The sequence below is a fragment of the Lagenorhynchus albirostris genome, chromosome 20 (assembly GCF_949774975.1).
Source record: "Lagenorhynchus albirostris chromosome 20, mLagAlb1.1, whole genome shotgun sequence".
In the NCBI taxonomy this organism is placed as follows: domain Eukaryota; kingdom Metazoa; phylum Chordata; class Mammalia; order Artiodactyla; family Delphinidae; genus Lagenorhynchus; species Lagenorhynchus albirostris.
The window spans coordinates 52,816,116-52,830,368 of NC_083114.1; the positions used below are offsets into that span (position 1 = coordinate 52,816,116).

Consider the following 14,253-nt stretch of genomic DNA (forward strand, 5'->3'; position numbering starts at 1 on the left):
CCAGACCAGGGCTCGAACCCGTGTCCCCTGCATTGGCAGGCGGATTCTTAACCACTGCGCCACCAGGGAAGCCCTCTTTATACATTCTTGATACAAGTCCCTTAAATATGATTTGCAAATATTTTCTTCCATTCTGTGGGTTGTCTTTTCACTTTCTTGATGGGGTGGTCCTTAGATGCACAAAAGTATTTTATTTTGATGAAGTACAATTTACGTATTTTTCTTTTGTTGCTTGTGCTTTTGGTGTCATATCTAAAGAACCATTGACCAAGCCAAGGTCCCAAAGGTTTAACCTTACGTTTACTTCTAGGAGTTTTCAGAGCTGACTTTTGAATGTTCTTGGGGCAACCCCCTGAGCAGACCCCAAGCTACCCTGACTGCAACCCTCCACAAAACCCCCACTCTAATCCCGAAGAGTCTGCTTACATTTCAGCCTTTCCCCTCCAAGGTTTCATATGGGGTGGCCAACTGTGGACAGGCATCCAGTGAGGTGTTGGGGACAGCCTGAAGGTTTAGGATGCAGGCTGGTGAGAGAGGAGGTGGCTAGTGTCAGACTCTGGGCACCAGGCCCTGGGACCAAGGTTCCAGGCTGAGAAAGCACCTGCTGGGGCCAACCGACCAACCTACCTTGGCAGCTGGGTGGGTCCTTCCAGGAGGGGCTGGGCCCACTGCTGTCCATCTCCACCCTCCCTACTCCTCCATGGCTAGGAGCTGGGCCAGCAGGTCCGCTCTAGAAAAGAAGCGTGTAGAAAGGGACTCCACCACACTTGGCTTTCCTTATTTCTATTTACACTGATTGTCTGGCGGCCCTCTTACAGATTTATGATCAGAGGCTGGTGACCTCTCACGGTTGCAGGACTTTAGGACCTAGGAGAGCCTTTTGGGAAACCCAGGTGTGGGAGGCCAGCTCTATTGCTCCGGCTGGGGTAGATGACTGGGTGGATGGGTGTGGACACAGAGAGGGGCACCAGGGCCAGGAAAGAGCAGCTCAGATGTCCCGGGCCGGCCAATACCCGCCCCGCTGGGCGCCCAGCACTTCTTTGGAAAGCCCGCCGCCAGCCCGCCCCGCACGCCCAGCTGGTGGATTGGGCCGGAACCGCGGGCGGGGCGGGGCCAGCGCGGCCCGATTTGGGGCGGTGCGTGCAGCTGTGTGAGCCGACGCAGCGCGGCTCCGCCCCGAGCATCCCGAGCCGACCCGACTGCGCCCAGCAGAGCCGCAGGGTGAGTGTCATGGCCGCTTCCGAGCAGCGCCAGCCCGGGGAGCTGCTGGCCAAGGCCCGGAGAGCCTTCCTGGAGGAGTTCGGGGCCGAGCCCGAGCTGGCCGTGTCGGCCCCGGGCCGCGTCAACCTCATCGGGGAGCACACGGACTACAACCAGGGCCTGGTGCTGCCCATGGTGAGGGGCTGCGGGGGAGGCGCCATCTCCCCGCTTGCACTGTTGGGCGGGCCGCTCCGAACTTCTACTCCAGCCAAGTGTGGGGGACGAGCACGTGGGAGAGACCCCAGGACGGGGCATTTCACACGTTGGAAGGGAGGAAACGGGGAATCCGCGAGGAAGTAGGCTATGGACCGCTGATCCTCGCCATCTCCTTGGGAGCCACCTCAGATTGTGGGGGGATGCGGAACGGGGCTCAACTGTAAACCGAGGCAAAGTAGCCCTAAGCCTCCCGGTCCGGCCCGTTCAGTTCGCAGAGGAGGGAATGGAGGCACGGAGAGGGCTAGTGATCTGCTCAAGGTCACACAGCTGAGGTGGAGCTGCCTTAGCCTGGGGCCATGTCCATCCCACTGTGCATCTTCCAAAATGGGAAGGCGTCAGAAAGAGCTCGTCTGATTCTGTTTTCCTACTGACCCACAGCCAGGAGCCCACGCTTAGGGCAGAGTCCAGGTCTGCACTACCGCTGCACTGGCCCTGCCCCTGAAGAACTATGGGGTGGGACCCAAGCCCCCCAAGGCCAGATGGACATGCAGGCTCTTCCCTGAGACACTCCCCATTCCCTTCATGTTGAGCCTGGAGGCCACCTCCTTGTCTGTCCCTGGCCCCTTGGTAGTGGAAGTTTTGCATACTATTTGTTTCTTCTGCCAGGCGCTGGAGCTTGGGACTGTGCTGGTGGGCAGCCCCCGGGCAGATGGGCTTATCTCCCTCCTTACCACCTCTGAGGATGCCGACGAGCCCCGCCGGCTGCAGTTTCCCCTGCCCACAACCCAGCGGCCCCTGGAGCCTGGGGCCCCCCACTGGGCCAACTACGTCAAGGGAGTGATTCAGCACTACCCAGGTATGGGGCCCAGGCCTGGGTCAAATTCCTGTCTCTCAGCCGCGAAGCTCATTAGCTCATCTAATCCACTGTGGGGTAGGCATGCAGCGTGGAGCATCCCCATGGTACAGGTGAGGAGACTGATGCCCGCAGAGGTTCTAGAACTTGCCCTGGGTTGCCCATGACACGATTGGAGGAGCCAGGGTTCAAACCCCAGCCCGTTGGTCTCCAGAGCCCTAAACCAGGAGAACTAGGAGTCTGTGTCCCAGGAACCTCAGGGTAGGAGGATGGAGGGCGGTGGACCCCTTGGCCCAACAGGTTGGTGGCCTCTGACAATTGAGACACAGTTCCCCAGGAGCAGCTGCCAGGCAGTTGCCTCCTTTATACCAGGATACATGCCCTTCTTGTGCTCATCCTCCCAGATGGCCCGTCTTACCGTCATCTATTCTTTCTCCTGCAGCTGCCCCCCTCCCTGGCTTCAGTGCAGTGGTGGTCAGCTCAGTGCCCCTGGGGGGTGGGCTGTCCAGCTCAGCATCCCTGGAAGTGGCCACGTATACCTTCCTGCAGCAGCTCTGCCCAGGTACCTCCTAGACCCCAGCTCCCAACGCAACCCTCCTTCCCTGAGGTCCTGTGATCAGAGCTTCCTACCCCAATTGTGGCTTTGGGGGAGTGGGTGGGGAATCTCCCTGGAGTATCACTGGACACACTGGGGGCTGCTCCCACCCTCCCACCCCTAGTGCCCCCTCCTGGGCCCCAGCCTTCCCACCTTGCCCTGTGCTGCAGACTCGGGGACAGTAGCCGCCCGGGCCCGGGTGTGTCAGCGGGCTGAGCACAGCTTCGCAGGGGTGCCCTGTGGCATCATGGACCAGCTCATCGCACTGCTGGGGCAGAAAGGCCACGCGTTGCTCATTGACTGCAGGTCAGGGGCTCCCCTTGTCCCCTCCCACCTCGTAGGAGAGCTCCTGGATGAAACATGCGCGGCAAACAGACGCTTGGCCTTGTCATCTTCCTGGCTCCATCTCCATCTCAGGTCCCTGGAGACAAGCCTGGTGCCGTTGTTGGATCCCAAGCTGGCTGTGCTCATCACCAACTCCAACGTCCGCCACTCTTTGGGCTCCAGCGAGTATCCCCTGCGGCGGCGCCAGTGTGAAGAAGTGGCCCGGGCGCTGGGCAAGGAGAGCCTTCGTGAGGTGCAGCTGGAGGAGCTGGAGGGTGAGAGCTGGCTGGGTGCACTGTGTCCTGGAGATGGCTGGGCACCCTGGGGTGAGGGGGGCTTCCGGGCTCTCGTTGTGGCTTTGACCCGGATGTACGTCCCCTCACCTCCAGGGACCTCTGCCAAGCTCTGCCCACTCCCCCAACACTGCTGACTTAGGACTGCTTGAAATCTCCATATTGCTTTTTCTAATGTGAGGATTAAGTATCCACCATGGAAAATACAGAAAAGTACAAAGAAGAGGACTTTCCTGGTGGTGCAGTGGTTAAGAATCTGCCTGCCAATGCAGGGGACACGGGTTCGAGCCCTGGTCCGGGAAGATCCCACATGCCGCAGAGCAGCTAAGCCCGTGAGCCACAACTACTGAGCCTGCGCTCTAGAGCCCATGTGCCACAACTGCTGAAGCCTGAGTGCCCAGAGCCCGTGCTCCGCAACAAGAGAAGCCACCATGAGGAGCCCGCACACCACAACGAAGAGTAGCCCCTGCTCGCCACAACTAGAGAAAGCCCGTGTGCAGCAATGAAGACCCAACGCAGCCAAAAAAAAAAAAAGTACAAAGAAGAAAATAACAAGCTATAAGATCACTACCCAGAGATAGCCACTATTAGCATTTTAGTATATTTCCTTCCAGTGTTTTTCTACATCTGTATCTTTTTAAAAATTAATTAATTAAATTTTTTTTCTTTTTGGCTGCATTTTTTTTTTTTTTTTTTTTTTGCTGTATGCGGGCCTCTCACTGTTGTGGCCTCTCCCGTTGCGGAGCAACAGGCTCTGGACGCGCAGGCTCAGCGGCCATCGCTCACGGGCACAGCCGCTCCGCCGCATGTGGGATCTTCCCGGACCGGGGCACGAACCTGTGTCCCCTGCATCGGCAGGCGGACTCTCAACCACTGTGCCACCAGGGAAGTCCTGCATTGGGTCTTCGTTGCTGTGCATGGGCTTCAGTAGTTGTGGCGCGCGGGAGCTACTCTTCGTTGTGGTGTGCGTACTTCTCATTGCGGTGGCTTATCTTGTGGAGCACGGGCTCTAGGTGTGCAGGCTTCAGTATCTGTGGCACGTGGACTTCAGTAGTTGTGGCTTGCAGGCTCTAGAGTGCAGGCTCAGTAGTTGTGGCGCACGGACTTAGTTGCTCCACGGCATGTGGGATCTTCCCGGACCAGGGCTCGAACCCGTGTCCCTTGCATTGGCAGGCGGATTCTTAACCACTGTACCACCAGGGAAGTCCCAGTTTTAAAATTTTTAATTGAAATATCCCTGACTTACAATGTTATGTTAGTTTCAACATCTGTATTCTCAAGGTTGAGTATACGCAGTGTTGCCACCTGCCCTTTTTTTTTTTTACTTAACATTATCTCAGAGCCCTTCTCTATGTCATGAAAGGCCTGTCATCAACATGGCTTTTTAAAGCTACATAGCATTTCAGCATCTAGGTGCACTGTAATTTACTTAACCGTTTTCTGGTAATCACACATAACACCGTGATGGATTTTTTTTTATATAAATTTATTTATTTTTGGCTGCGTTGGGTCTTCGTTGCTGCACACAGGCTTTCTCTAGTTGTGACGAGCGGGGGCTACTCTTTGTTGCGGTGTGCGTACTTCTCATTGCAGTGGCTTCTCGTTGTGGAGCACGGGCTCTAGGTGCGTGGGCTTCAGTAGTTGTGGCGTGCAGGCTCAGTAATTGTGGCTTGCGGGCTCTAGAGCACAGGCTCAGTAGTTGTGACGCATGGGCTTAGTTGCTCCACGGCATGTGGGATCTTCCTGGAACAGGGCTCAAACCCTTGTCCCCTGCATTGGCAGGTGGATTCTTAACCACTGCGCCGCCAGGGAAGTCCCTGTGATGGGTTGTTTCTTTTGTTTGTTTGTTTGTTTTTATTTTTGGCTGCATTGGGTCTTCGTTGCTGCACGCAGGTTTTCTCCAGTTGTGGTGAGCGGGGGCTACTCTTCATTGTGGTGCTCGGGCTTCTCACTGCGGTGGCGTCTCTTGTTGTGGAGCACAGGATCTAGGTACACGGGCTTCAGTAGTTGTGGCTCACGGTCTCTAGGAGTGCAGGCTCAGTAGTTGTGGCTCACGGGCTCTAGAGCGCAGGCTCAGTAATTGTGGTGCGTGGGCTTAGTTGCTCCGCGGCATGTGGGATCTTCCAGGACCAGGGCTCGAACCTGTGTCCCCTGCATTGGCAGGCGGACTCTCAATCACTGCGCCACCAGGGAAGCCCCTGGACGCCTCTCCTTTTGACTTCCCCTTTTCTGTTATTTCCTCACCCTTGTCGCTGCTGTCTGAAACTTCAGGACACTGAGTCATCCCTGCCCGCCTTTCCTTCCTCCCCACACCCAGCCTCTCTTGGTCTCTGACTGTTTTAACAGCTGCCATCTCCCGGCGCTGGCTTCTCCCAGCAGGGCCCTCTGCGCAAGGCAGTCACTTTCGTCAACTAGAGCTCAGCTCCATGCCGCCCCTGCTCCCAAAACCTCTCTGGCGCCCAGAGTCAAGTTGTAAAGTCCTAAGCGCTCGGGGCTGCCGTTAGCGACTCAGCTTGCTCTGCTGGCTTCAGCGTTAGCCAGTGGGACAGCTTGCTGGTTCCCTGGGGTGCCCCGGGCAGACCTGGTCTGTATCCCAACTCCGGAGCCCTGGCCCTCGGAGGCTTCGCTGTTAACTCCAGCAAAAACACCAGCAGGACTTTTCCTTCCTGTTCTGTCTTGGCCTCTTGAAGGCAGCACTGTGTCCCACGCACCATGGAAGCACTGAGTCTGGGGCTCAAACTGCTGTTTATCGAGCCCCCACTGTGTGCCAGGCGCCCTGCTGGGGGCACTCCATGTGTCTGCTCAGCCTCCCCTGCGCGCCAAATGAGGCGGTTGTCCCCTTTTCTAGTCGAGGAGGGGAGGCTCTGAAACCTTGGTCACCAACCCGAGGTTCTACCCACAGCTTGGTCAGAACCAGGTCTCAGACTGGAGATGCTCCCGCCCCCCCAGCCAGCGCCCTGGAGCCATCGTGCCCCTCCTCCACATCCACAGGGGCCCAGAGGCGGTGGATGGTGGGTCTGCTGACTCCTTTTCCGCCCCAGCTGGCAGGGAGCTGATGAGCGGGGAGGCCTTCCGGCGGGCGCGGCACGTGGTGGGCGAGATCCAGCGCACAGCCCAGGCAGCAGCCGCCCTGAGCCGCGGTGACTACAGAGCCTTCGGCCGCCTCATGGTGGAGAGTCACAACTCGCTCAGGTGAGATCCCTGGGTGCCCAGCACCTCCTGGTCACAGGCTGTCCCCTGTGCCGGATGGGGCTGGTTCAAGGCCTCCCGCCTCCCGCCGTGTCCTCTCTGCAGGGATGACTATGAGGTGAGCTGCCCCGAGCTGGATCAGCTGGTGGAGGCTGCGCTCTCTGCGCCCGGGGTTTATGGCAGCCGCATGACAGGCGGTGGCTTTGGTGGCTGCACGGTGACCCTGCTGGAGGCCTCTGCCGCTTCCCTAGTGATGCAGCACATCCAGGTGGGTAGGTGCCAGAGACTGGGGGGAGCGGGAGAGATGGGTTCCTAGGGCCGTGCTGTGCTCAGACCCCACCCCACCCGTCCCTCCTACAGGGGCAGTACAGCGGGACCGCCACCTTCTACCTTTCCCAGGCGGCCGACGGCGCCCAGGTGCTGTGCCTGTGAGGCCCTCCCAGGCCGGCCCACGGCAGGCCTGCCCTCCAACCTGGGTGCTCAATAAACTTGTATTACCTCTGGCTCTGATACCTGCCTGTCTCCAGAGGTGGATGTGTGCTCGGGCATCAGAGAAAGGTGTGTATAAGAACTGCTCCCCTGCTCTGGGCAGGCCCCAGAAACACGGACAGGGCAGAGCTCAGCGGTAGCAAAATCTTTTATTAAGTGCAGAACAAAGCTGGGACCTTGTCATGCTGGTCCTAGCTCTTTGGTTACAAATGGGCTTGGGCCCAGGGTAGGAGGGCAGCCGAAGGGCCTTCCGGGACCACTTCGTGCCTCCTAGAGGACACCTACCCCCTGCTCTGTGGCCAGAGGCACCGGCCCTGCGATCAGCATGCGAGTGGGCTGGTCGCCAGGGGTCCAGGGATGGAGTAGCTGAGGCAGCGCCAGGGAGAGGAGGTGGGGGTCGGGGGCTCAGGTCTGAAAGAACTGTTGGTCCACGTGGGTGCCGAGGGTTCCACTGGTGGTCAGTGTCCGGCTCACAAACTCCTGTGTCACGTGCCGGGTGAGGGAGCCATGGGCTTCCAAGTGCTGGGACCCCAGGGTCAATCCGTCTGTAGGGGAAGAGGTGTTGAAGGGTCCACCTGGGTCCCCAACCCCCTTTCCTCTGTTGGCGCTGTGCTCCCCCGGGAGAGCGAGGAGCCCCCGCCGGGCAACTCACCCAGTAGGACGGGCTCAGTGGTGCTGGAGTGGGTGGTGGTGATGCTGTACTCTCCTGGCATTGGGTACTGGAAGAGCCCCGAGTGGCTGCCCACCTGTGGGAAGGGGCCTGGAGTGGGCAGAGGGGCCAGTCAGAGGGTGGTGCCAGGAGAAGGTGTGGCCAGAGAAGGGGTGAAGCGGCCTCTACCTCCAGCCTGGGACTCGATGGTGATGATGCCTTCACGCTCCGGCCCGAAACCTTGGGTGGTCTTGGCCTGCACCTTGAACTTGTAGGGCACGTTCTCGCTGAGGCCTGGCACCGTCAGCCGGCTCTCGGGGCTGTCGCCGTCCACCAGGAACGTGGTGGCTGGCTCTGGGCAGGGAAGATGCCTTTAGCCTCGGTGGCTCCCCCTCCACCCTCCCCCTGGTCCCCCTGACCCTGGGGCGGGCAGCACCTCCTCCGTGGGCCATCTCACAAGTCACCAGGTAGCCGAGGATGTCGCCGTCAGGCCTGCGCGGCCGCTCCCAGCTCAACTGCAGAGAGTCTGGGCTCAGGGCGGTGAACACCAGTGGGCCCGGGGCGCTGGGCGTGCTCAAAGTGAAGGCAGAGCCTGGGGACAGCAGAGGAAGGGTGTCGGTGGGTTTGTGGGTACAAGATGGGGGGACCACTGTCAGGGTGGGGGGGTAACTCACCCGGTAGGGGGCAGAGAGGGCTCTGTGGGTGCACCTGTGACTCGATAGTGATGACACCCTCGCGCTCTGGGCCCCAGCCTTCCTGGCTCTGGGCCCGCACGCGGAACACGTAGGAGTGGTTGGGCAGGAGGTCTTCCAGCACCACCGAAGTCTGGCTGGGGTTGGGGATGTTAAGCTGATGCAGGTCACCTGGGTGGGGATGGAGGCAGGTAGCAGAGCAGCAGCATTCCTCATTCCTATCCCCGGCCTGATCCCACCCCTTCCCTAGGCTACTGTCAAGACCTAGCCACAAGCCACCCAGCATTAGCTGTGGCTGGGGTACCGGTGGGGTCAGCCTTGTATAGTATGGTTGGCTGTTCAGGTTGTACGCTATACAAGGGATGAGTGGCACCTGAAATCCCATCTGTGTATGTTGGCCGTTTATGGGCCCAGGGCATGCTGCCGCGAGTGTGTCTGCCCACGGAAGTACCACTTCCCGACTCCTGAAAAGACATCTCATAGGCCAGCAGAGGCCCTGGGTCCCTAGGCCGGTGAGGCCTTGTTAGGTAGAACCTAGCAGTGGGAATGATTTGGAGAGAGGCCTAAGGAGGTGGATGAGGACTCATCAGAAGAGGCAGTGGGAGTCTTAGAAGAGTGAGACTCTCTCAGAAAGGTGGGTGGTGGGGGAAGCATTAGTGTTCAAGGGACTTGGGTGGCTTCCTGACAGTCGGGTGTCCCCGCGTGTCAGCCCGACAGCAGCCGTGCCTCACCGCCATTCAGCAGCTGGTACTCCACGCTGTAGCCCTGCAGCGCCCGCTCACACTGCGGCTCCTGCCAGCTTACTTTCAGAGACGTGGGTCCCAGGGCTGAGAACACCAGGCGGGTGGGTGTGTTGGGCACACCTGCAGCCAAGCGGGAGCCTGGAGACAGGAGGCCACAGTCAGCCGGTGTCGGGGGTGTCTGGGCAGGAGTCCTAGTTCTAGCCCTGACCGCCCTCGGCTCTGGCGCCTGCATGGACCGCTGGCCAGGTGGCCCACTCACCCTGCAATACCCTGTCCAGGCCACTCAGCACCTCCTGAATGTCCTGTGCAGGACGTGGGTGCGGGCCCTGCCTGTGCCGAGAAGGGGTGAGCTCGTGAGTCAGCCGGCCCCCACCCTCCTCAGCGGGCCTGGCCCCTCTCCTGCCCCAGCCCAGCACCCCCAGAGGACAGAAGCTGCGTTAGGCACCAGCGCTGATGTGGATGGAATGGACGGTAAGGCGGCACGGGCAGCGGCGGCGGTGGGTGGATGGGTGACAGATGGTGCAGGACAGCTGTGGAGGCACCGGATGGCCACCCCTGTACTACCTGGGCCCCAAGAGGGTGCTGCTGGCTGCCCAGCCAGGATTATAGAGTCTCTTGAGTCCCCGGAGTGGGGGACCCCCTTCATCTGAGCCCGACTCCAGGACCCCAGGGCCCAGGACAGCGGAAGCCTGCTCCTCCCGTGTTCCCAGATGGGAGGGAGGCCTAGGGCAGGACAAAACAAGAGTGAGAGGGCAGGAAGTGTGCACGTCAGAGGATGGGCAGGAGGGGGACGGCAGGCCAGCAGCCCGAGCCTCCAGGAGCTGGAAGAGAGGAAGGATTAGGGGAGAGCAGGGGAGGTGGCGGGCACTCACTCTGGGAGGAGAGGGAGGTGAGGGTTGAGTAGTCCCTGGGCAGCGTGGACGAGTGCGAGTGTTCCGGGCGGGTCAGCGAGTGGTAGTCCCGCGAGAGGGTGGAGGACGTGCTCAGCACGCGGTGGGGCAGGTGTGGGCTCAGGTGGGTGCTGTAGGCGGAGTTGTTCACAGCCATCCTGTGCAGGGAGTTGGCACTGCCCGGGAAGGCAAAGTCCATCCGCCCGTTCACCAGGTGCTCTGTGGGGTAGATCAGGGTCACCGGACCGGCCCGCACCAGACCTGGAGCCCCTCGGGGCAGGCTGCGGCCCTGGGAATTCCCTGGATTACCTATCCTCTGGGGGCCCTTGGCATAAAAACAACCTGCTTCCCTTGGCCCGCCAGGGACAGAGGTCCTTGAAGGAGTACAAGGGCCCCCTAGACGTCTGCAACTCGGGTCCTGTGGCCCGGCAGGACGCCCCTATGGACGGCCGCTGACCTCAGCCGGGGACTCACTGCCCCTGCAGTTGGCCCTGCCCTGGGGAGAGCCCAAACGCCTGCCCTTGGGTCCCCTGAGGCCTCTGAGGGGTCTCCTTGGGCACCAGGGCCTGCCCTGGACACAACAGACTTGGAAGGTTGGGGGCAGTCTAGCTTTGGGGAGAGCCCCAGCGCCTGCCCTGGGGTCCCTTGGCTCTGGGGTGGCAGCCGGGCAGCCTGGCCGCGGTGGGCTCTGGCTGGAGCCCAGAGGCAGCAAACCAGCGAGCCTAGGTGGGTGCGGGTGAGGGCAGGCCGGTCACCTCCCTCCCCGCCGGCACCCCGCGCGCCCCCATCGGCGGCGCCGTCGTCCAGGGGCCCGCGGGGCGGCTCGGCGGTGTCGGAGGAGCGCCGGCTGCTGGCCGACAGGCGCGGAATGAGCTCCGGGGGCAGCCGCCATGTGACGCGCCGCAGGTCCAGCTCCTCCCCCAGCAGGGGCTCGAACTTCCAGCCGCTGCCGCCTTGGGAACAACGAAGGGCCGCATTGGCACCGCCGGGGGGCGCGGGCGGCTGCGCAGAGGGGCTGGGGGAGGAGGCGGGCGGCGCTGTGACGTGAGCCCGTTCTCTGGCTCTCTGGGATCCGGGTGTGTGCCGGGGAGCCCGGTGGCCGGTGAGGCCCTCGCCCAAGATGTGGAAGAGGGCGGCCCGGGCTGCAGCTGGCGAGGGGAGACCCCTGGACTAGAGCCTGGGCTCTGCCACCAGCTGTGAGGACTCCCTGCTCTGAGCCTCAGTTTCCCATCTGGATGACGGAGGGAGTGAGCTCTCCCCTGCCGGCCTCCCAGGGGCAGTTCCAGCAGCCGGAGTGCGTCACAGGCAGCCAAGTGTAATGCAGCTAAGCTGGGGCACCTGCTGCGTACCAGCTGCTCTTTACTTCAGACCCTCAAAACTCTCAAGACCCTTGGGCTTGGGTTCCTTAAACCCAGGCTTGACACCATGGAGGCCTGGTATAGGCAAGGATGGAAGAAAATACAAATCCTGAAGGATTTTCACTAATGGTGGTGTGTGATTGGCATCTCATTTCAGATCAGAAAACAGGCACAGAGAGGGTGATTCATCTGAATTCCTGCAGCGGAGCCAGAGCTAAAACTGAGTCCCCAAGAGTCCCGGTCGAGGGCTCTTTGCGTCACACTGTACACGGCCAGCGTGGGGAGACACTGCTCTGTGGGCCCCAGAGCCCGGCCTGCCTCCTCCCACATAGCCCTGTCCCTGGGAGGTGGCCCGATTCCATGGCACTGCTGGTGAGCCCTCCAGTCTCCAAACTGTGATTCCAGTCCCATGTGCACGAGCCTGTGTGCATGTACCCCAAGCACATGGCTTTCTGCCTGTCCTCACAGACGTGCACACTATTCACTGGGGCCACGTCGGCTCTGTCCCCCCTGTACCCAGAGCCAGTGTGGTGCCTGCCGAACCGTCGGCTTTGCAGATGCTCGCCTGGGGCTGAGAGGGGACTTCTGGTGTGACCGTCACGCCCAGTGCTCACTGGCCCCTTGGCTCTCTCTGGACACCAGTGACGGCCCAACCCTCTACCCAGGACCCCCACCTTCCGTGCAGGCATCCCAGGCCCACTCACCAGTGTCCTCAGAGACGCTCGGCCTCTGGCTGCCCGTCGGGGAGCGGAGCACGTCATCGCTGTACATGAGGAAGCTTTCGTAGTCTTCCCCACCCTGGGCGTCCACGATGGGGATGTCCGGGATGATGGGGACTGCAGGGGGGAAGCGGGTGAGCCAGGGCCCCAGCCTCGGCCTCCTGCCCGCCCCTGTCTGCCCTGTGCCTCCCACCCGCCACTCACTGGACATGGGCCGCTTGGGCTGGGTGGCCAGGTTGATGATGGCCTCCCGCTCAGGCCCCCAGCCTGCGCCATTGCGAGCCTTGACCGTGTAGCGGTACGGCTGGGACTCCCGCAGGTTCTCGATGAGCAGCGTCCGCTTCTTGGGGCTGTCCACCAGCACCTTCTTCATGGGCCCGATGGGTCCTGGGACAGGGAGAGTGCTTCAGAGGGGTCACCAGCTTCTGGCCTGCTGCATCCCTGCCTCTGGTGCACCAGGACTGTTGCACAGCCCCTGAACTGCACCCAGGAGTTTGGGGAACGAGTCAGGGAACGAGCAACTGTTGAAACCCAGCTGCGTGCCAAGCCCTGAGAACCTGGGTGTGACTGGCTTAGAGAAGCCTCCACGCGGCTCATCGCCAAGTTAAGTGGCAGAGACAGACTACACTCAAGTCGGCCCCACTGTCACCTCTACCAATTGGTAAAGGGTCCTGCGTCCATGTGCGTCTGCGTGACGCTGGCTCCAGAGGCTTGGGCGCCCTCAGCACCTGTGCCTCCCTGTCCACAACCAAACCGCAAATGCACGGCTGCCCTGGTCACCTGGGCAGGGACGGGAGGAGAGAGGCAGGCCTGAACCTGCACCTGAGGACAGGCTGAGGCCTGTGAGAGCTAAGGGCGAGAGCAGAGGGGAAGCAGCTCTCCTCCACCACACCTGGAAGGGTGGACGCAAGCCCTGGGAGAGAGAAGGAAGAGACCCCAGGCTGCTCTAAGCAAGGTACGGTGCCTAGACCCCCATGTGACAAGATGGGGCCCTCTATGCTGGAAGACGTCTGGGAGACCAGAAAATGTCCCAGTTCCCAAGGGGTCCAAAGGAGGGCTCTAGAAAAACAACACCTGCTAAGCTTCATGCTGTTTCTTTGCCCCACCGTGTGGCCTGTGGGATCTTAATTCCCGAACCAGGGATCGAACTTGTGCCCCCTGCAGTGGAAGCATGGATTCTTAACCACTGGACCACCAGGGAAGTCCCTTGATGCTGTTTGGTAAGTAAACAGCTGTGCTCCAAGAATGGGCTGACGTTGGGCTGTCAGCCGGGGGAGGTCTCTAACCGCCCTCTCTCATCTCTGTCCACCAGGGGGAGAAGGGAAGGGGGCCACCCCGAAGTCGCTGATGCCCTCGGGCCTGCCTCGCACGTTCGTGACACAGCGGAGGCCTCAGCAGGCTAAGGCCGTGGGCTGAAACCATCAGTCATTCCTGGGATTAAAGGCTGGGTCGGAAAACACTTCCTGACAGTGGTCCATGGGTGGACCAGGTGTTGTAAACTCAGAATGAGCCAAGGATGTGATGCAGCTGCTGACAAGGCTGTGCTTGGTCAGCCAGGCTAGTAAAGGGCAAGGAGCCTGAGACCCAGAGCAATCCTGCTGCCCTCGGCCCTGTTGGGCCACCCTGGCGGTGGTAAGCCTGACTCACTTTAGGGGCCACGGGTCCTATTTGGGGGTGGTAAGCCTGACTCAGCTCTCCATCCCTGCGATGGGCCAAACGGAGGTGAGAGCGCAAGGAGAAGGGCCCTGCACCAGGCGAGAGGCGGGACCAAGTTCCCTCAAATAGTTTCTCATCCTGACAGCTGGCAGGGGTGGTCCCTCCCCTTTCCAGGACTGGGAGAAAAATAACAGTTCTGCCAGGTGCTTTGGCCTAGGGCTGCCAGATACAATATTGCATGAAATGTACTAGAAAAATTGTCTGTTTGAAGTTCAGGGCGTCCTCTGCTTTTATTTGCTAAATCTGTCGACTCTACTCTGGCCCTAAGAGAACCGCGTAGAATTGAGCCATTCTAGTTACCTGCGTGGGCAGGCAGCCCTGGACCTG

General features: G+C 60.6%; 2 protein-coding genes and 1 long non-coding RNA gene across 8 annotated transcripts in view; 2 read left to right on the plus strand and 1 right to left on the minus strand.

Moving 5' to 3' along the window:
• The first annotated feature begins 930 nt into the window (after positions 1 to 930).
• Positions 931 to 7,299, plus strand: GALK1 (galactokinase 1). Of its 2 annotated transcripts, none has more exons than XM_060133156.1 (8): positions 931 to 1,221; positions 2,083 to 2,272; positions 2,712 to 2,831; positions 3,035 to 3,170; positions 3,282 to 3,463; positions 6,523 to 6,673; positions 6,776 to 6,942; positions 7,031 to 7,299. In XM_060133156.1, the coding sequence occupies exons 1-8, from the start codon at positions 931 to 933 to the stop codon at positions 7,297 to 7,299; spliced, it is 1,506 nt and encodes a 501-aa protein (XP_059989139.1). The 2 variants fall into 2 exon arrangements, with proteins under 2 accessions (XP_059989139.1, XP_059989140.1); XM_060133157.1 differs by having other exon boundaries at positions 1,090 to 1,395; positions 6,776 to 6,938; positions 7,031 to 7,180.
• ITGB4 (integrin subunit beta 4) overlaps positions 7,290 to 14,253 on the minus strand; it is a 31,539-nt gene continuing 24,575 nt past the window's right edge. For 2 of the 5 annotated variants that reach the window (XM_060133149.1, XM_060133150.1), the window contains 11 exons: positions 12,415 to 12,597; positions 12,196 to 12,327; positions 10,889 to 11,086; positions 10,116 to 10,352; positions 9,808 to 9,966; positions 9,232 to 9,381; positions 8,483 to 8,671; positions 8,245 to 8,400; positions 7,998 to 8,162; positions 7,812 to 7,919; positions 7,290 to 7,704 (listed from right to left, as the gene is read on the minus strand). In XM_060133149.1, the coding sequence (XP_059989132.1) occupies positions 7,565 to 7,704; positions 7,812 to 7,919; positions 7,998 to 8,162; positions 8,245 to 8,400; positions 8,483 to 8,671; positions 9,232 to 9,381; positions 9,808 to 9,966; positions 10,116 to 10,352; positions 10,889 to 11,086; positions 12,196 to 12,327; positions 12,415 to 12,597 (1,817 nt within the window). In that variant the 3' untranslated portion in view covers positions 7,290 to 7,564. The remainder of the gene's footprint in view (positions 7,705 to 7,811; positions 7,920 to 7,997; positions 8,163 to 8,244; positions 8,401 to 8,482; positions 8,672 to 9,231; positions 9,382 to 9,807; positions 9,967 to 10,115; positions 10,353 to 10,888; positions 11,087 to 12,195; positions 12,328 to 12,414; positions 12,598 to 14,253) is intronic. The other 3 variants (XM_060133151.1, XM_060133152.1, XM_060133153.1) reach the window with 3 other exon arrangements.
• LOC132510788 (uncharacterized) lies at positions 8,444 to 13,850 on the plus strand. The gene is made up of 3 exons (XR_009537430.1): positions 8,444 to 9,714; positions 11,649 to 13,430; positions 13,523 to 13,850. It is a non-coding gene; the product is annotated as an uncharacterized LOC132510788 (long non-coding RNA).

Excerpts from the sequence above, each read along its gene's own strand:
- GALK1 (XM_060133156.1), top strand. The coding sequence starts at position 931 with ATGACTGGGTGGATGGGTGTGGACACAGAGAGGGGCACCAGGGCCAGG. Across the intron at positions 1,222-2,082 it reads GCGCCCAGCAGAGCCGCAGG|GCGCTGGAGCTTGGGACTGT; the intron begins GTGAGTGTCATG and ends TTCTTCTGCCAG. Across the intron at positions 6,674-6,775 it reads GAGAGTCACAACTCGCTCAG|GGATGACTATGAGGTGAGCT; the intron begins GTGAGATCCCTG and ends TCCTCTCTGCAG.